The sequence below is a fragment of the Oncorhynchus kisutch genome, linkage group LG10, assembly GCF_002021735.2.
Source record: "Oncorhynchus kisutch isolate 150728-3 linkage group LG10, Okis_V2, whole genome shotgun sequence".
In the NCBI taxonomy this organism is placed as follows: Eukaryota; Metazoa; Chordata; class Actinopteri; order Salmoniformes; family Salmonidae; genus Oncorhynchus; species Oncorhynchus kisutch.
The window spans coordinates 65,312,398-65,331,298 of record NC_034183.2 but is presented as its reverse complement, the minus strand read 5'-3'; the positions used below and the strand labels follow the sequence as shown (position 1 = coordinate 65,331,298).

The 18,901-nt window shown below is 44.2% G+C and overlaps 1 protein-coding gene across 20 annotated transcripts in view; it reads right to left on the bottom strand.

Moving 5' to 3' along the window:
• Positions 1–2,345: 2,345 nt before the first annotated feature.
• LOC109883671 (myosin-binding protein C, fast-type-like) overlaps positions 2,346–18,901 on the bottom strand; it is a 48,371-nt gene continuing 31,815 nt past the window's right edge. For all 20 annotated transcript variants that reach the window (XM_031834744.1, XM_031834747.1, XM_031834751.1 and 17 more), the window contains 17 exons: positions 18,237–18,397; positions 17,933–18,098; positions 17,505–17,611; positions 17,347–17,376; positions 17,086–17,225; positions 16,734–16,893; positions 16,346–16,450; positions 15,901–16,089; positions 15,634–15,768; positions 15,306–15,473; positions 15,025–15,113; positions 14,555–14,750; positions 12,106–12,245; positions 11,739–11,898; positions 9,560–9,696; positions 6,321–6,507; positions 2,346–2,807 (listed from right to left, as the gene is read on the bottom strand). In XM_031834744.1, coding sequence (XP_031690604.1) covers positions 2,767–2,807; positions 6,321–6,507; positions 9,560–9,696; positions 11,739–11,898; positions 12,106–12,245; positions 14,555–14,750; positions 15,025–15,113; positions 15,306–15,473; positions 15,634–15,768; positions 15,901–16,089; positions 16,346–16,450; positions 16,734–16,893; positions 17,086–17,225; positions 17,347–17,376; positions 17,505–17,611; positions 17,933–18,098; positions 18,237–18,397 — 2,311 coding nt within the window. In that variant the 3' untranslated portion in view covers positions 2,346–2,766. The remainder of the gene's footprint in view (positions 2,808–6,320; positions 6,508–9,559; positions 9,697–11,738; positions 11,899–12,105; positions 12,246–14,554; positions 14,751–15,024; positions 15,114–15,305; positions 15,474–15,633; positions 15,769–15,900; positions 16,090–16,345; positions 16,451–16,733; positions 16,894–17,085; positions 17,226–17,346; positions 17,377–17,504; positions 17,612–17,932; positions 18,099–18,236; positions 18,398–18,901) is intronic.

The following is an 18,901-nucleotide window of genomic DNA, read 5'->3' as shown; positions in this document are numbered from 1 at the left end:
TAATGTACTGTATCTTCTTTAGAAAAAATACATTGCTATAAGGAGTCTATGAACGCTTGGCCTGATGCTATGGTTGAGAAAGTAGTTAATGACCTGTCAATCTAAGGATCCTGTATGGGCTGGTCAGTGTTAGGGTCCCTCAGTGGTTGAGCCACTATACTCTCACTCCCTCTAGAGGTAACACATGGCTACAGTAAGTCAGTCAGTCCAATGGCCAACTAAGACCTGAAGTCGCAGCGAAAGCATATTAAACATAAGGAGGCCCAGAGACATGGATAGTCCTAGTCCTCACAACTCAGCCCACTTGATAAAATTCTCTCAGCGTTTTCTCCACTTTAATCTTTTGTAAATCTTGTGTTGTCAGACCGATGAATAGCGGGCTCCACCAGGGGCCTGGTTGGTTGGGGCTGCAGTACAAGGCTTTCATTTAGTGTGCAAGGCGCACGGCGGTCTTTCCCAACGGAGACGGTGCTGTGTTTGTTTTGCGGGTGTGTAAATTAGCGGTAATTCGTTTGCTCAGTAATGACGTGGGAGAACTAATTAGGGCAATGTTGATGGGTGCTTTAATTAGTCTCCAGTGTGTTATGCTAATGAGACCCTAATTTGTGTGTGTGTGTATGCGTGAGTGTGTATATGTGTGAGTGTGAGTTTGGTTTTAAGTAAGTAGTAATTCTTAAGATATATGATGCTGGACACGCATGGCTGAGTAGTGATCTCCTTCACGCAGCCTGTGTATCCAGCTAAGTGCTAAGAGGCTTTGGTCTGAGAGGCTCTTCCCTCCACTCCCCATACCTATTACCTACCCTCCACTCCCACTCCACACACCTACACTACCCTCCACTCCCCATACCTATTACCTACCCTCCACTCCCACTCCACACACCTACACTACCCTCCACTCCCCATACCTATTACCTACCCTCCACTCCCACTCCACACACCTACACTACCCTCCACTCCCCATACCTATTACCTACCCTCCACTCCCACTCCACACACCTACACTACCCTCCACTCCACTCCCCCATACCTATTACCTACCCTCCACTCCCACTCCACACACCTACACTACCATCCACTCCCCATACCTATTACCTACCCTCCACTCCCACTCCACACACCTACACTACCATCCACTCCCCATACCTATTACCTACCCTCCACTCCCACTCCCACTCCACACACCTACACTACCCTCCACTTCCCATACCTATTACCTACCCTCCACTCCCACTCCACACACCTCCACTACCCTCCACTCCCAATCCCCATACCTATCCTATCCTCCACATACCTATTACCTACCTTACCCTACCCTCCACTCCCACTCTCCATACCTATCCTACCCCCCACTCCCCATACCAATTACCTACCCTACCCTCCACTCACAATGCCTACCCTACCGTCCACTCCCACACCTATTACCTACCCTCCACTCCCACACCTATTACCTACCCTACCCTACCCTCCACTCCCCATACCTATTACCTATTACCTACCCTCCACTCCCCACACCCATTACCTACCCTCCACTCACCATAACCATTACCTACCCTCCACTCACCATACCCATTACCTACTCTCCACACCCATTACCTACCCTCCACTCCACTCCACACACCTATTACCTACCCTACCCTCCACTCCACATACCTATTACCTACCCTCCACTCCCCACACCTATTACCTACCCTACCCTCCACTCCACATACCTATTACCTACCCTCCACTCCCCACACCCATTACCTACCCTCCACTCACCATAACCATTACCTACCCTCCACTCACCATACCCATTACCTACTCTCCACACCCATTACCTACCCTCCACTCCACACACCTATTACCTACCCTACCCTCCACTCCACATACCTATTACCTACCCTCCACTCCCCACACCTATTACCTACCCTACCCTCCACTCCACATACCTATTACCTACCCTCCACTCCCCACACCTATTACCTACCCTACCCTCCACTCCACATACCTATTACCTACCCTCCACTCCCCACACCTATTACCTACCCTACCCTCCACTCCACATACCTATTACCTACCCTCCACTCCCCACACCAATTACCTACCCTACCCTACACTCCCCATACCCATTACCTACCCTCCACTCCCCATACCCATTAACTACCCTCCACTCCCCATACCCATTATCTAACCTCCACTCACCACACCTATTACCTACCCTCCACTCCCCATACCTAATGCAACCAATATGATGGTAGGTAGGTGCACACACACACCAATGCTTTCACTAGCAGAATTACAATCATAAATTCCACCAGCCGTGATAAAGCCGCCCGGGACCTCACACACAACACTGACAATGCTTTGGTAAATGACTGTTTTATGTGTGTTGCACTGACAGGTTCATGTCACAGATAAGAACAATCCATCTCTGAGCTGTAATATTCAACCATTATTAAGGTACTCTATTACTACACTCAATTAGCTTGTCTCAATGTAGTGGTCTGTTATTATCATAATTCATTCAGTTATTACCGATATGGTATTTGACATGCCACTGGTGAGGATGTGAGAACGAGAGGGATAGAGAGAGGAAGAAAGAGAGAGAGAGGAAGAAAGAGAGAGAAAGGGGGAGATAGAGAGAGGGAGATAGAGAGAGCATATTTAGAAAACATCACCAGTTTTTTATTCTAATCATATTTATTCACGTCTATCCTGTTATACATAATCCATTATGATTCCTGCAGAACTGTATCCTCTGGTGTTTCTATCGGTCACTGTAACTCATTTCTTCTCCTCGTCTCCTTCTTTCTTCTCCTTTAAGACTGGGGAGGGCAGAGAGAGAAACTCACCATGAAAGAGAGGCTAGAGGGGGATTATCCTACTTTAACCTCCCTCCATATATACAGTGCCTTGCGAAAGTATTCAGCCCCCTTGAACTTTGTGACCTTTTGCCACATTTCAGGCTTCAAACATAAAGATATAAAACTGTATTTTTTTGTGAAGAATCAACAACAAGTGGGACACAATCATGAAGTGGAACGACATTTATTGGATATTTCAAACTTTTTTAACAAATCAAAAACTGAAAAATTGGGCGTGCAAAATTATTCAGCCCCCTTAAGTTAATAATACTTTGTAGCGCCACCTTTTGCTGCGATTACAGCTGTAATCGCTTGGGGGATGTCTCTATCAGTTTTGCACATCGAGAGACTGAAATGTTTTCCCATTCCTCCTTGCAAAACAGCTCGAGCTCAGTGAGGTTGGATGGAGAGCATTTGTGAACAGCAGTTTTCAGTTCTTTCCACAGATTCTCGATTGGATTCAGGTCTGGACTTTGACTTGGCCATTCTAACACCTGGATATGTTTATTTTTGAACCATTCCATTGTAGACTTTGCTTTATGTTTTGGATCATTGTCTTGTTGGAAGAAAAATCTCCGTCCCAGTCTCAGGTCTTTTGCAGACTCCATCAGGTTTTCTTCCAGAATGGTCCTGTATTTGGCTCCATCCATCTTCCCATAAATTTTAACCATCTTCCCTGTCCCTGCTGAAGAAAAGCAGGCCAAAACCATGATGCTGCCACCACCATGTTTGACAGTGGGGATGGTGTGTTCAGGGTGATGAGCTGTGTTGCTTTTACACCAAACATAACGTTTTGCATTGTTGCCAAAAAGTTCAATTTTGGTTTCATCTGACCAGAGCACCTTCTTCCACATGTTTGGTGTGTCTCCCAGGTGGCTTGTGGCAAACTTTAAACGACACTTTTTATGGATATCTTTAAGAAATGGCTTTTTTCTTGCCACTTCCATAAAGGCCAGATTTGTGCAATATACGACTGATTGTTGTCCTATGGACAGAGTCTCCCACCTCAGCTGTAGATCTCTGCAGTTCATCCAGAGTGATCATGGGCCTCTTGGCTGCATCTCTGATCAGTCTTCTCCTTGTATGAGCTGAAAGTTTAGAGGGACGGCCAGGTCTTGGTAGATTTGCAGTGGTCTGATACTCCTTCCATTTCAATATTATCGCTTGCACAGTGCTCCTTGGGATGTTTAAAGCTTGGGAAATATTTTTGTATCCAAATCAGGCTTTAAACTTCTTCACAACAGTATCTCGGACCTGCCTGGTGTGTTCCTTGTTCTTCATGATGCTCTCTGCGCTTTTAACGGACCTCTGAGACTATCACAGTGCAGGTGCATTTATACGGAGACTTGATTACACACAGGTGGATTGTATTTATCATCATTAGTCATTTAGGTCAACATTGGATCATTCAGAGATCCTCACTGAACTTCTGGAGAGAGGGGCTGAATAATTTTGCACGCCCAATTTTTCAGTTTTTGATTTGTTAAAAAAGTTTGAAATATCCAATAAATGTCGTTCCACTTCATGATTGTGTCCCACTTGTTGATTCTTCACAAAAAAATACAGTTTTATATCTTTATGTTTGAAGCCTGAAATGTGGCAAAAGGTCGCAAAGTTCAAGGGGGCCGAATACTTTCGCAAGGCACTGTAATATATATATATATACACACATTCATTCATACATACATACTGAACAAAAATATAAAAGCAACAAAGTGTTGGTCCCATTTTTCTGTTATTACTCTTAAATATTGTGCACAAATTTGTTTACATCCCTGTTAGTGAGCATTTCTGTTATTACTCTTAAATATTGTGCACAAATTTGTTTACATCCCTGTTAGTGAGCATTTCTGTTATTACTCTTAAATATTGTGCACAAATTTGTTTACATCCCTGTTAGTGAGCATTTCTGTTATTACTCTTAAATGTTGTGCACAAATTTGTTTACATCCCTGTTAGTGAGCATTTCTGTTATTACTCTTAAATGTTGTGCACAAATTTGTTTACATCCCTGTTAGTGAGCATTTCTGTTATTACTCTTAAATGTTGTGCACAAATTTGTTTACATCCCTGTTAGTGAGCATTTCTGTTATTACTCTTAAATGTTGTGCACAAATTTGTTTACATCCCTGTTAGTGAGCATTTCTGTTATTACTCTTAAGTGTTGTGCACAAATTTGTTTACATCCCTGTTAGTGAGCATTTCTGTTATTACTCTTAAATGTTGTGCACAAATTTGTTTACATCCCTGTTAGTGAGCATTTCTGTTATTACTCTTAAATGTTGTGCACAAATTTGTTTACATCCCTGTTAGTGAGCATTTCTGTTATTACTCTTAAATGTTGTGCACAAATTTGTTTACATCCCTGTTAGTGAGCATTTCTGTTATTACTCTTAAATGTTGTGCGCAAATTTGTTTACATCCCTGTTAGTGAGCATTTCTGTTATTACTCTTAAATGTTGTGCGCAAATTTGTTACATCCCTGTTAGTGAGCATTTCTGTTATTACTCTTAAATATTGTGCACAAATTTGTTTACATCCCTGTTAGTGAGCATTTCTGTTATTACTCTTAAATATTGTGCACAAATTTGTTTACATCCCTGTTAGTGAGCATTTCTGTTATTACTCTTAAATATTGTGCACAAATTTGTTTACATCCCTGTTAGTGAGCATTTCTGTTATTACTCTTAAATGTTGTGCACAAATTTGTTTACATCCCTGTTAGTGAGCATTTCTGTTATTATTCTTAAATGTTGTGCACAAATTTGTTTACATCCCTGTTAGTGAGCATTTCTGTTATTACTCTTAAATATTGTGCACAAATTTGTTTACGTCCCTGTTAGTGAGCATTTCTGTTATTACTCTTAAATGTTGTGCACAAATTAGTTTACATCCCTGTTAGTGAGCATTACTGTTATTACTCTTAAATGTTGTGCACAAATTAGTTTACATCCCTGTTAGTGAGCATTTCTGTAACAAGCCCTTTTGTGGGGAAAAACCTGGCCCACCTCCCAAGTGGGTGGGCCTATGCCCTTCCAGTCCCACCCATGGCTGTGCCCCTGCCCAATCATGTGAAATCCATAGATTAGGGCCTTATGAATTTTCCTTCTATGAAGTATAACTTCGTAGATTGTTGTTTATTATTTTTGTTCAGTGTAATATGATGATTTGTATTCTGTACAACTGCCTGAATCATACACTCACAATCTCTACATTTAATCTTGTTAGGGAAAATTACATACTATCAGAGTGTTCCCAACAAGCGATAATCATAAGTCATAGATTGTGAATCCATGACCAGCTTTGTAATAATGGGTTTAACGGATGATAACTGATGATTAGTTAGACAACTATTGACTGCCAATAAAAGTCTGTCTCATGCTGAGTATGATAGGAGTTGTAGTGTGTGTGTGTGTGTGTGTGTTTGTGCATGTCTATGTGTGAATGCGTGACACTGTGTGTGTGTGCCAGTACCTCGGACTTCCAGCCTGCACTCCACCTCGTCCTCCCCCAGGTCGTTGATGGCCTTACAGGAGTACTTGCCCCCGTCAAACTGGCCGGGCTTCCTGATGTTCAGGGTCAACACCCCCTGGTTGTTCTGCATCAAGAATTTAGGATCCTCTCCGATGATCATCTTGTTCTTCATCCACACTATCTTAGCCTGAGGTGAGGAGAGGACGCGAGAGGGGGGGGGGGGGGGGGACTTTAATTGGGGAACATTTGGCCTTGAAATATAAATCACCAACTCACTAGGCAATTTTCCATTGACCTCGGTTTATTCAACAAAAGCAATTTCATTGTAACATGTGTAATGGAAAGGCAGATATAGGAGACATTTTCTGAAGAACGATAACATTTCTATCCATTCAACAGGGGTGGATTTTAGTAATTTTTCTTTATTTGTGAAAAAAATAAATTATGATTGCCTATTAATTTAAGGTACCCAGGGCACGTGATTTCACCGAGTAACTATAAAGCTCCACTCCATATTTAATTCTATGCTTACAATAAACATTTTTCCAACTACACTGAACAAAAATATAAAAGCAACATGTAAAGTGTTCATCCCATGTTTCATGATCAGAAATAAAAGATCCCAGAAATGTTCCATGTGCACAAAAAGGTTATTTCACTCCAATTTTGTGCACAGATTTGTTTACGTCCCTGCTAGTGAGCATTTCTCCTTTGCCAAGATAATCCATCCACCTGACAGGTGTGGCATATCAAGAAGCTGATTAAACAGCATGATCCTTATACAGGTGCAACTTTTGCTGAAGACAATAAAAGGCCACTCAAAAATGTGCAGTTTTGTCACAACACAATGGCCACAGATGTCTCAAGTTGTGTGCGCAATTAGCATGCTGACTGCAGGAGTGTCCACCAGAGCTGTTGCCAGAGAATGTAATGTTCATTTCTCTACCATAAGCCGCCTCAAGTCGTTTTAGACCAGCCCAGGACCTCCATATCCGGCTTCTTCACCTGTGGGTGTCACGCCTGCTCCCGCTCCCCCTCCCTGGCTCTCGAGGGCACCAGGCTACCCGTCATCCGACACACCTGTTACCAACATGCTGCGCTCATTGGACTCACCTGGACTCCTTCACTTTGTTGATTACCCCTTGTATATCTGTCTGTTCCTTGGTTGTGTTCCCTGTGTCCGCATTATTCCGTATTGTGTTTGTCATATGTCCTTGTTTACCTGTGTGCTGATGCTGTTCCTGTCATGTTCTATATCTGTTCCTGAATAAATGTTTGACTCTCCGTACCTGCTTCTCATCTCCGGCATCAGGTCTTTGCAGTGGGATTGTCTGAGACCAGCCACCCGGGCAGCTGATGAAACTGTGGGTTTGCACAATCAAATCATTTTTCCACAAACTGTCAGAAACCGTCTCAGGGAAGCTCACCTGCATCCCCGTTTTCCCCAGGGTCTTGACTTGACTGCATTCGGCATCGTAATCGACTTCAGTGGGCAAATGCTCACCTTCGATGGCCACTGGCGCGCTGGAGAAGTGTGCTCGTCACGGATGAATCCCGGTTTCAACTGTACTGGGCAGATGGCAGACCGGTGTCGTGTGGGCGAGCGGTTTGCTGATGTCAACGTTGTGAACAGAGTGCCCCGTGGTGGTGGTTGGGTTATGGTATGGCCAGGCAGGCCTGGGAGCAACTTTGGTTTTTATCCAGTTGGAATAATACTCCAGACAGCCTAACTGACCGCTCGGAGATGTCCGCAAGGTCCTAAAGCATTTTCCTTGTTTTGTATCACATTCCAATGATCAAATAATGGGGGACAAAAATGAAAGTTGCGCCCCTGTGGACACGGATAAGCACAAACACAACTGCATTTTATCGATGGCAATTTCAATGCACAGAGACACCGTGACGAGATCCTGAGGCCCATTGCCGTGCCATTCATCCGCCGCCATCCCCTTGTGTTTCAGCATGATAATGCACGGCCCCATGTCGCAAGGATCTGTACACAATTTCTGGAAGTTATGACATGTCACACATTGAGCATATTTGGGATGCTCTGGATCGACGTGTATGACAGTGTGTTCCAGTTCCCAACAATAACCAGTAACTTCACACAGCCATTGAAGAGGAGTGGGACAACATTCCACAAACATTCTGATAAACTCTATGTGAAGGAGATGTGTCGAACTGCATGAGGCAAATGGTGGTCACACCAGATAGTGGCTGATTTTCTGATCCACGCCCCTACTTTAAAAAAAAAGGTATATGTGACCAACAGATGCATATCTGTATTCCTAGTCATGTGAAATCCATAGATTAGGGCCTGAATTCATTTCAATTTGATTGATTTCCTTATATGAACTAAGTAAAATCTTAAATTGTTGCATGTTGAGTTTATATTTTTGTTCAGTGTACAAAAATAATGTTTCTTAGCAGTACATGGATTGTCCTGACTTTCAGGAATGCCTGAATTTGGGCTCCCGAGTGGCACTGCATCGCAGTGCTAGAGGCGTCACTACAGACCCTGGTTCAATTCCAGGCTGTATCACAACCGGCTGTGATTGGAAGTCCCAAAGGGCGGCACACAAATGGCACAGCGTCGTCTGGGTTAGGGTTTGGCCGGGGTAGGATGTCATTGTAAATAAGAATTTGTTCTTAACTGATTTTCCCAGTTAAATAAAGGTTAGCTAAAATAAATAAATTAAGAATTGCTGCGCCTTGCTTTTCTGGTGGATGCAAGTGTCACCATCCAACTATTTCAGATCTACAGGAGTGCAAGTTTCCTAGTGGCATGGACTGTGGAGTTATGTTGGCACATGAGAATTATTAGAATATGGCAAATATTAGTCAATTATTCTATTCATGCTGGCTTTCGCGGGCTACCTGAAACATGAAACAGATAGGTGGGAGGGGATACAGGTTGTTGCCAATTTATTCATGTAAAATTTGACTAAATGGGTAATGGAAACACTTCAACCAATACATTTGTATTTTAGGTGTAACATCATTACGTCCAGCTGTTTTAATCGACACAAGATCGTTAAATGGAAACGCACCCAAGCAGGCAATTGTCGCATCTATTTTCTATGCCAACTTTCTGAATGTTGAAAAGTCACCAGACAAGTTAATGGAACCACAGCTTGTGACACAAACGCACCTTCAAACAGCTTCTTGTTCTCGCTCTCTCAACACACACTCAATTACAGTACTGCCCCCCCCCCCCACACACACACACACCCCCTCACCTTAGGGTAGGCCCGGACAGCACAGCTGATGGCAGTACTGTAGCCTGCAACAACAACCCTGTCCACTAGGGGAGCTGTAAACTTGGGGGAGCTGCTCATGTCCTTCTCTTTGAAGGCTGGTTTGTTGTACTCCAGATCTGAGGGAGGGATATAGATGGGGACTGTGATAGCTGTGTTTACTAGGCTATATAATAATAATATTAATACATGCCATTTAGCAGGTGCTTCTATCCAAAGGGACTGACAGTCATGCATGCATACATTTTACGCATGGCTGTCCCGGGAATAAAACCCACAATCCTGGCATTATAAGCAACATGCTTTAGCTTTACCAACTGAGCTACAGAGGACCACATGTTGTCTACTATATCTACATACTACATTTGGTTTAGTATAGTATGGTGTAGTGTGGCGGTTCTCAAACTGGGGTTCGCAAGAAGGTTTTGGGGGTTGCAAGTTTGAAATGGAATGTGGAAAATATTTCACACATTTTAAATCAGCTACATAAAGTTTAGCAATCTGCTACGAACACATCTTTGCCAGAACAATTTCATTGATTATTTTCACATTTTAGAAGGTTTGGGTGGCTAGTACTGGCTACATTTCTAAAGATAGCTGTAACACTGTAACAGTCTTTTTTGACTTATGGGGTGAAGATGAAACATATTCTGGCGAATTTATTGCGAGATTTGTGAGGAAGAAAAAGACTACAGACGGTAGACTACATGGTTAGGCTGTTACGGTGACTGTATTACGGCCACGCCGGCGGTCACGAGTCATGACCACAGTCAAATTCCATGTGACAGTTTAATCACAGTAACTAGGCTTCTCCAAGCTCTGATGCTGCTGATGGTCATTAGTAGTCAACCAAACTTGCTAACTGCCTGGTACTCAGCACTCTATTGTCCTTCTAATCACTCTGACATCAATGCAAATGTAATCGAAAATCAAATCAAAACCCTTCATGAGAGCCCATGAGAAAAGCCCATGCATGAGAAAACAGAGTTTTCACGGCCTCTTTTAAAAAGAGGAGGATCCCGGCTAGGCCTACTATATTTATTTCTCAACTTTCATAATATTAAGCACATTGCTTCTCTTTACAAAGGGAGTATAGCCGACCTGGCTGGCAAGAAAATGAACCACGTGAAAGTCGTCCTCTATTCGCTATTTAAGTGCATAGATGACATGTATTTTCTCCCCCTGCCTGTTCCAACAGGTGAATGATAATGATACATTCTAAATCAAATACTAATTTCATACATATATTATTTAGTATCTGAAAAGACAAGATTAAATCAAGAATAGTCTGATGGGTGATAATATTAGTCTATCACTTGTGAATGATGTGTTATCACTTGTGAATGATGCCCAGCTTGTGTGCAGTAAGGCAAGAAACAGCGCGTGCCTTTTTTTGGCGACTTTTTCATAGTCGCACACCTCATGTAGCCTGGCCCAAAGCCAACTAAAGTGGCCAAATAACTTCTTAAAATGAAGTACCTGAATCCTCTTTATAGCCTAACTACATACATAAGCGGTGTGTGAGTTTCAAGTTTGGGGAAGATAATTTTCACCATAAAAATGCACCTTTATAATAAAGCATTACATGCATAATCTAATTTGTGAATGGTGTTTTCCCACTAATTGATTGCAGTTTGGTGCGCATTGCTGCGCTTATAATGTTAAGAAATCGCCTAACAGTTTATCAACATTTTATGCTAAACGTTCTGATCTGTTGCATCAGCCTCAATGCCTTTAAAAGTTTTTGTTGATGCTAGTGGTTGTATTGATTTTGGATCTATCGCATCCCACAACTGTCCCAGACTATGTTTGGAATATTTATTTCTCACACAGAAGAGAATAGGTCAACTTTTGTACTATGGGGGATAGTAGATTGACATACTGTAGGCTAGTGCTTACCCTAACCAGGTAGACCATATGACCCGGCTTGCTCTGGACTCCAGAGAAGTGACATGATATCCCTAGTTGATATTGGCTGCTGATAGCTCTGAATGACTTTAATCTCAAAATGCTGGTGTAAAACGGATCTAGATCTTGCCTTTTGAAAGTGCATCACTGTTTATGCCTGTAATGACAGGCTACATTTGCACAGCGATGGTGTGTGCGTGTTTGCGTGAGCGTGCAGGGGGGTATAGTATGGTGTAGTATTGTAGTGTGTTACCTGTTTTTCCTATGATGGCAGTGTTCTTGCTGAAGGCCACCTCATCGCTCAAGCCACAGATGTTCTCACTGAACACACGGAAGGAGTACTCGTTCCCCATGACCAGGTCAGACGCTGTGCAGCTGGGCCGGCGGTTGTGCTCGTACACTGTGAACCAACCCTGACCAGAGAGAGGAGGAGAGGGAGAGAGAAATATGTTTACAGAGAACTAGAGAGGTTGAAAAAAAAGGAGATGATATATGGATATATAGAGGCAGATGTTTGAGTACAGAGGACGAGGGTAGAGAGGGCAGAGAAGGAGAGGTGAGGTGGATACACATTAAAGAAAGAGAGAGCTATAGAGAGAGATGAGGAGGGAGTTGGAGACCTGGGTCTTCTTGTCAGCCTTCTGGATGGTGTAGCCGGTGATATCAGTGTTGCCTGTGTCTTTGGGGGGCTTCCACTCCAGAGCAGCATTGAAACCCCACACATCTGTTACCATCACATTTATAGGAGGACCTGGCTTGTCTGTGTGTGTGTGTGTGGGGGGGGGAAAGGTACATCTGTGTGTCAGTGAGAAAGAGATATCTTTTAACAGACAAACAGACAGCGGAAATGGAGCATGTGGAGTGTGTCTCATGTACGTCAGTACTCCAGTATGTTTGTCATTAATCCTGGCCTCTGCCGTGCTGCTGCTGCTGTGACTAAATGTGTGTGGGGGCTGATCTGAGGAGGCTGGGCCCTCTCATTAGCTCACCTCCCAGCAGGGGAAAGGAGACAAAGGCCCCTAATCCCACCCTAATCCCAGTCTACACACCAATAATGCCAATGGAACCCCACTGCACAATCCACCCACCCAGCCATACAGCACCCTGACCCTCACACGGGTGCTAAAAGGGAGCAGGAAGGAGGGAAAGAGGGGAGGGAGGGAGCCAAGCGGCGGTACGGTGGCAGTCAGGGCAGGAGGGAAGGATTAAGAAGAGAGGAGAGGAAGAGTGGAATCAGCCTCTTTGATGATTCCTTCCGAGGATTAAATGAGGAATTATCATCACATTAAACTCTGGGGTGTCATCCTAGATTTAAGTCATTGCATCATGGTGGCTCCATATTTGACTGTAATAAGTAATAAAACATACTAGGTATAGTGACTGAAGGGTGAGTGGGGACATACAGTTACAGTGGCAAGGAAAAGGAGGTGAACCCTTTGGAATGACCTGGACTTCTGCTTAAACTGGTCATACAATTTGATCTGATCTTCATCTAAGTCACAACAACACACAAACAGTCTGCTTAAACTAATAACACACAAACAATTATACGTTTTCGTGTCTTTATTGAACACACCATGTAAACATTCACAATGCAGGGTGGGAAAAGTATGTGAACCCTTCGATTTAATAACTGGTTGACCCTCCTTTGGCAGCAATAACCCCAACCAAATGTTTTCTGTAGTTGCGGATCAGACCTGCACAACGGTCAGGAGGAATTTTGGACCATTCCCCTTTACAAAACTGTTTCAGTTCAGCAATATTCTTAGGATGCCTGGTGTGAACCGCTCACTTGAGGTCATGCCACAGCATCTGAATCGGGTTGAGGTCAGGACTCTGACTGGGCCACTCCAGAAGGTGTATTTACTTCTGTGTTTTGGTCATCGTCCTGTGGCATCCCCCAACTTCTGTTGAGCTTCAATTGGCAGATAGATAGCCTTACATTCTCCTGCAAAATGTCTTGATAAACCTGGGAATTCATTTTTGTGTCGATGATAGCAAGCTGTCCAGGCCCTGAGGCAGCAAAGCAGCTCCAGACCATGATGCTCCTTTCACCATACTTTACAGTTGGGATGAGGTTTTGATGTTGATGTGCTGTGCCTTTTTTCTCCACACATGTGTTCCTTCCAAACAACTCAACTTTAGTTTAATCTGTCCACAGGATATTTTGCCAGTAGCACTGTGGAACATCCACATGCTCTGTTGCGAACTTCAGACGTGCAACAATGTTTTTTTTGGACAGCAGTTGCTTCTTCTGTGGTGTCCTCCCATGAACAGTGTTTTACGTATCGTAGACTTGTCAACGGAGATGTTAGCATGTTCCAGAGATTTCTGTAAGTCTTTAGCTGACACTCTAGGATTCTTCTTAATCCTCATTAAACATTCTGCACTGTGCTCTTGCAGTCATCTTTGCAGGACAGCCACTCCTAGGGAGAGTAGCAACAGTGATGAACTTTCTCCATTTATAAACAATTGGTCTTACCGTGGACTGATGAACATCAAGGCTTTTAGAGATACTTTTGTAACCCTTTCCAGCTTTATGCAAGTCAACAATTCTTAATCTTGGGTCTTCTGAGATCTCTTTTGTTCAAGGCATGGTTCACATCAGGCAATGCTTCTTGTGAACAGCAAACTCAAATTTTGTGAGTGTTTTTTATAGGGCAGGCCAGCTCTTATCAACATCTCCAATCTCATCTCAATGATTGTATTCCAGGTTAGCTAACTCCTAACTCCAATTAGCTTTTGGAGAAGTCATTACCCTAGGGGTTCACATACCTTTCCCAACCTACAAGGCAAATGTTTAAATTATGTACTCAATATAGACAAGAAAAATACAATACTTTGTGTGTTATTAGTTAAAGCAGACTGTTTGTCTATTGTTGTGACTTGGATGAAGATCAGATCTAATTGTATGACCAACTGATGCAGAAATCCAGATACATCCAAAGGGTTCACATACTTTTTCTTGCCACTGTACATATGGCCTCAATCCCAAATGGAAACGCTATTGCCTATATAGTGCACTACTTTTAACCAGAGCCCCTAATGATGTTGGTGCCAGTGACTGACCTACGATCTGGATGTGTATGTCAGCCTTGTCCTGCATGTTGTCTATCTGGACAGACAGGGTGTACGTCCCAGAGTGGTCCCTTTCTGCCGAGCGGATGAACAGGATGGTGTCAAAGTCACTGGTGCGGATGCCCACCGACTTATTCTCCAGGGGCTCACCATCTTTCAGCCAGTTGACCACGGGGCGAGGCTTCCCCTGGGGAAACAGAGGGGTGATATGGTCAGTGAATGAAAATGACATTTAATGAATTAAAGAGTGAGATGCTGCTACAGGAGAAGTGCAGGAGGAACACCCTAAAGTGAGAAAGGTGTAGACTGGCAAGAATATCCCATTTTCTGATTGGTTTATTTTTGCATTACAGGACAATGATTGCTCTTCTTTTCACACACTGAGACCCAGATAACATGAAGTCAGCCCTGCCTCTAGCCTGGGGAAGATTACTACTGTGTGGTGCTAGGTGTTCTCAGACCTGGAAGGGGATGACCAGGTTGATCTTCTCGCCCACTTTCCTGATGAACTTGGTTCTTAGCTGGCGAGGCAGGCGGATCTTTGGGTACTCTGAGACATGGAGGGAGACAGAGAGGAATGTCAACACAGAAGTGGCTGTGTATACCGTGTGTGTCAGACGTCTATGGAGAAGTGTGTGTGTGTGTGTGTGTGTGTGTGTGTGTGTGTGTGTGTGTGTGTGTGTGTGTGTGTGTGTGTGTGTGTGTGTGTGTGTGTGCGTCCATGCATGTGTGTGAGTCTGACCCATGATCTCTCTGATGATGACAGACTGTTTCATGGTGCAGGGGGGGCTGCGTCCAGCGATGTTCATAGCCACCACTCTGAACAAGAGCTTCTCTCCTGTTGGCAGCCCCTTCACACGGTACGTGTTCTTGTCCACTGGCTCCTTATTGGCTTCTACCCAGTTATCCTCTGAGGGATGGACCAATAGCAGAAGAGTATTCATTGTCATCCACTTGGAAATTAGATGGTTCATCTGTAGGGTTTTATAGGAATTCTATAGAGGAATTCTATGGGAGCGATTAGTGAATTAGAAGGAATAATAATGTTTTTGAACAAAATCCTTCTTCACCTCCTTCTTTGCACCACTCGATTATGTACCCGTCAACGCCCCCTGCTCCAACCCTCTCTGGAGGACGCCACTTCAGGGCACAGGTGCTGTCTGTCACATCCTCCACCGTCAGACGAGTGGGCTCACTGGTAGGGGCTGAGAGAGAGAGAGAGAGAGAGAGAGAGAGAATAGTTAAGAGGAGAGGAAGACCGAGGTAAGCTGTATAAGTAGAGTATCAGGAGATTGAAAAGATTCTCTCCACTGCTCTAGTAATAAGTGTCTACCCACCTATGGGCATGAAGGGCTTTGAGTTGCCGCTGGGCTGGGAGATCCCGATCCCGTTGACAGCAAACACTCTCATCTCATAAAAAACACCCTCAATCATCTTCTTAGCCTCGTACGTGGTTGACTCAAACACCTCAAAGTTCAGCTTGGTCCACCTGGAGGAACCCTGCTTCTTCCTCTCCATCAGGTAGCCTGCGAGTGAAGTCATCACAGAGCGACATTACATCATTACAGACCGACATTATCACAGTGACATCATCACAGAGCGACATTACATAATCACAAAGCGACATCATCACAGAGAGACATCTTCACAGTGTGACATCTTCACAGAGAGACATCATTAGATCTTACCAATGTAATGAGAGAGGTTAACAGATGCCTGTTAACCCAGAGGAAAGAGAGTCTGATAGCTCAACAGATAGATGTAAAAATAGAAAAGGTGCACCTTTGATGGGCGCACCCCCGTCAAATTTGGGGGGATCCCATGTAATGGTGGCTGTGTCCTCGCCAACTCCCATACATCTGACGTTCTCTGGAGGGTTAGGCACATCTGGAGTGGACAGGGGGAACAGTCAGGACAGAACATAGAGGTGTTCTCACCAGCTCAGAATGGGTTCTAACTTAATGTCACATCTATTATTGAATCTCTTTTAGTGAATTGTTTTTACATTTCTGTTTACATATATATTGCATAAGACGGGAGAACAAGACACAGAGAGAAAAGGGAGAGAGCAGGGAGATGTGGGGGAAAGAGGAGAGGAGTGTAGAGAGAGAGAGTAGAAGACTGGAAAGAGAGAGGAGAGTGAGAGAAGGAGAGAGAGAGTACCACTGACCAACAATCTTGACGGTGAGCTCAGCCCTGTCCTCTCCGGCTGGGTTGGTCACTATGATGGAGTACTGGCCTTCGTCTGTCCGCTCCGCCCCCTCAATGACAAAGCTGCTCAGAGTGGTCCTGGTTTCCACCCTCACTCTGCCCTCTGCCTCCGATATCACCTAGAGACAGGAACAGGGAGGGCACTTAGACAACTGGACTGACACTGTCTGGTGTTTCAGCTACTGGGTGTAACCTGGATGGCCTAATGATTGGTTAATGTGAGTGACACCTTGCCTTCCTTAGAGAGGCATGCTGGGGCAGGGGTTTGATGTGTGTGTGAGGAGGATGTAACAGAAAGACTAGACCCTCACAGTGTCTCCTTTCATCCAGCACACAGTGGGGACAGGCTCTCCTGTGATCTCCACATCAAGGCGGAGCTTGTTGCCAGCCACCACAACAATGGTGTTCTTGCTGCCCGTGCTACTAGTGTCCAGGTGGATTTTGGGAGGGTCTGTGAGGGGCGGAGGAATGTCAGAGAGGGACAGGTGGTCCTGGGTAATTATCACAGTATTAAATACACTGTAATAAATAGGTAATGCCAACGGATGGTAGGTGACAATAGCCACACCTACCTTGGCGTGGAACATATTCGATCTTGATTTCTGAGATTAACAGGGAAAACACATGAATCGGTATCATTTAAAATGCAGGCTCTGCTTCATTGTACTCAGTAATACTTAGAGGAGTCTCTCTCTCTTTCTTGCTCTCTCTCACTCACTCTCTCACTCACCAATGAAGTTGAGTTTAGCGGAGAGGGAGAGTGCGTATCCTTCAGGGACAAAGGTGTAGTTTCCATCGTCCTGCGGCTTCACGTCATCAATCGTCAGCTTGTGGATCCTGGAGAACCAACGGCAACCCAACGTTACCAAGGAGACAACAGACACTCGCAGTGACCCACAATTATGCAAAGCACAGTTACCCTGGCAACATGCTTCATTATGCAATATCAAGTTAAAAAACACATGGGAAAGCTCACTCCCTGCATGACCAGTGTTGCCATGGTAAAACACCCGCCATAGGTGGGTCTAGCTAGTGAGAATATGTACTGTACTGACAAGATCCCATGTAGACAGCGAATTTGAGGATGTTCAGGCCTGTCTGAAGTCACTGCAACTGAATGAGGACCCCCCCCCCCCTCCCAGCAATGTGATGCCAAACCTTCCGATGTGTGACATCTTGATGCGGTTGCCGGGTTTGACCTCCACACCATCCTTGAACCACTTGCCCACCACCTTCTCATCAGACACCTCACACTTGAACATGGCCTGTTCACACGCCTTCACCGACAGGTCAGCTATACTCTGCAGAACCTCCAGCTCCTTGGCTGGGCACCAGGGGTAGAGATGAAGGGAAGGAGAGAGAAAGAGAAAACAGAAAGAGACAGCATTTCAGACTCTTCCAAAAATGAAGTTAATAAAACATTTCCTTATTTAGTGTACTGTATGATATCCGGATGTGGTACCTTCCACTTCCAGTTCTCCTTTGGATTCTCCCCCATTAGTGTAAACATAGTACATTCCGATGTCCTCTATGGTTGCTTCATTGATGACCAGAGTGTGTTTCTTCCCATCCTTCTTTATCCTGTACTTCCCATCCTTGGTCAGCTCAACTCCATCTTTCATCCTGAGCACGGGTGAGACCCACACAGACATAGAAATAGCGTTTAACAGCGGTGAGAGACACATACAGTGGGGAGAACAAGTATTTGATACAGATACTGCCGATTTTGCAGGTTTTCCTACTTACAAAGCATGTAGAGGTCTGTAATTTTTATCATAGGTACACTTCAACTGTGAGAGACAGAATCTAAAACAAAAAGTAATTAATTTGCATTTTATTGCATGACATAAGTATTTGATCACCTACCAACCAGTAAGAATTCCGGCTCTCACAGACCTGTTAGTTTTTCTTTAAGAAGCCCTCCTGTTCTCCACTCATTACCTGTATTAACTGCACCTGAACTTGTTTCCTGTATAAAAGACACTTGTCCACACACTCAATCAAACAGACTCCAACCTCTCCACAATGGCCAAGACCAGAGAGCTGTGTAAGGACATCAGGGATACATTTGTAGACCTGCACAAGGCTGGGAAGGGCTACAGGACAATAGGTAAGCAGCTTGGTGAG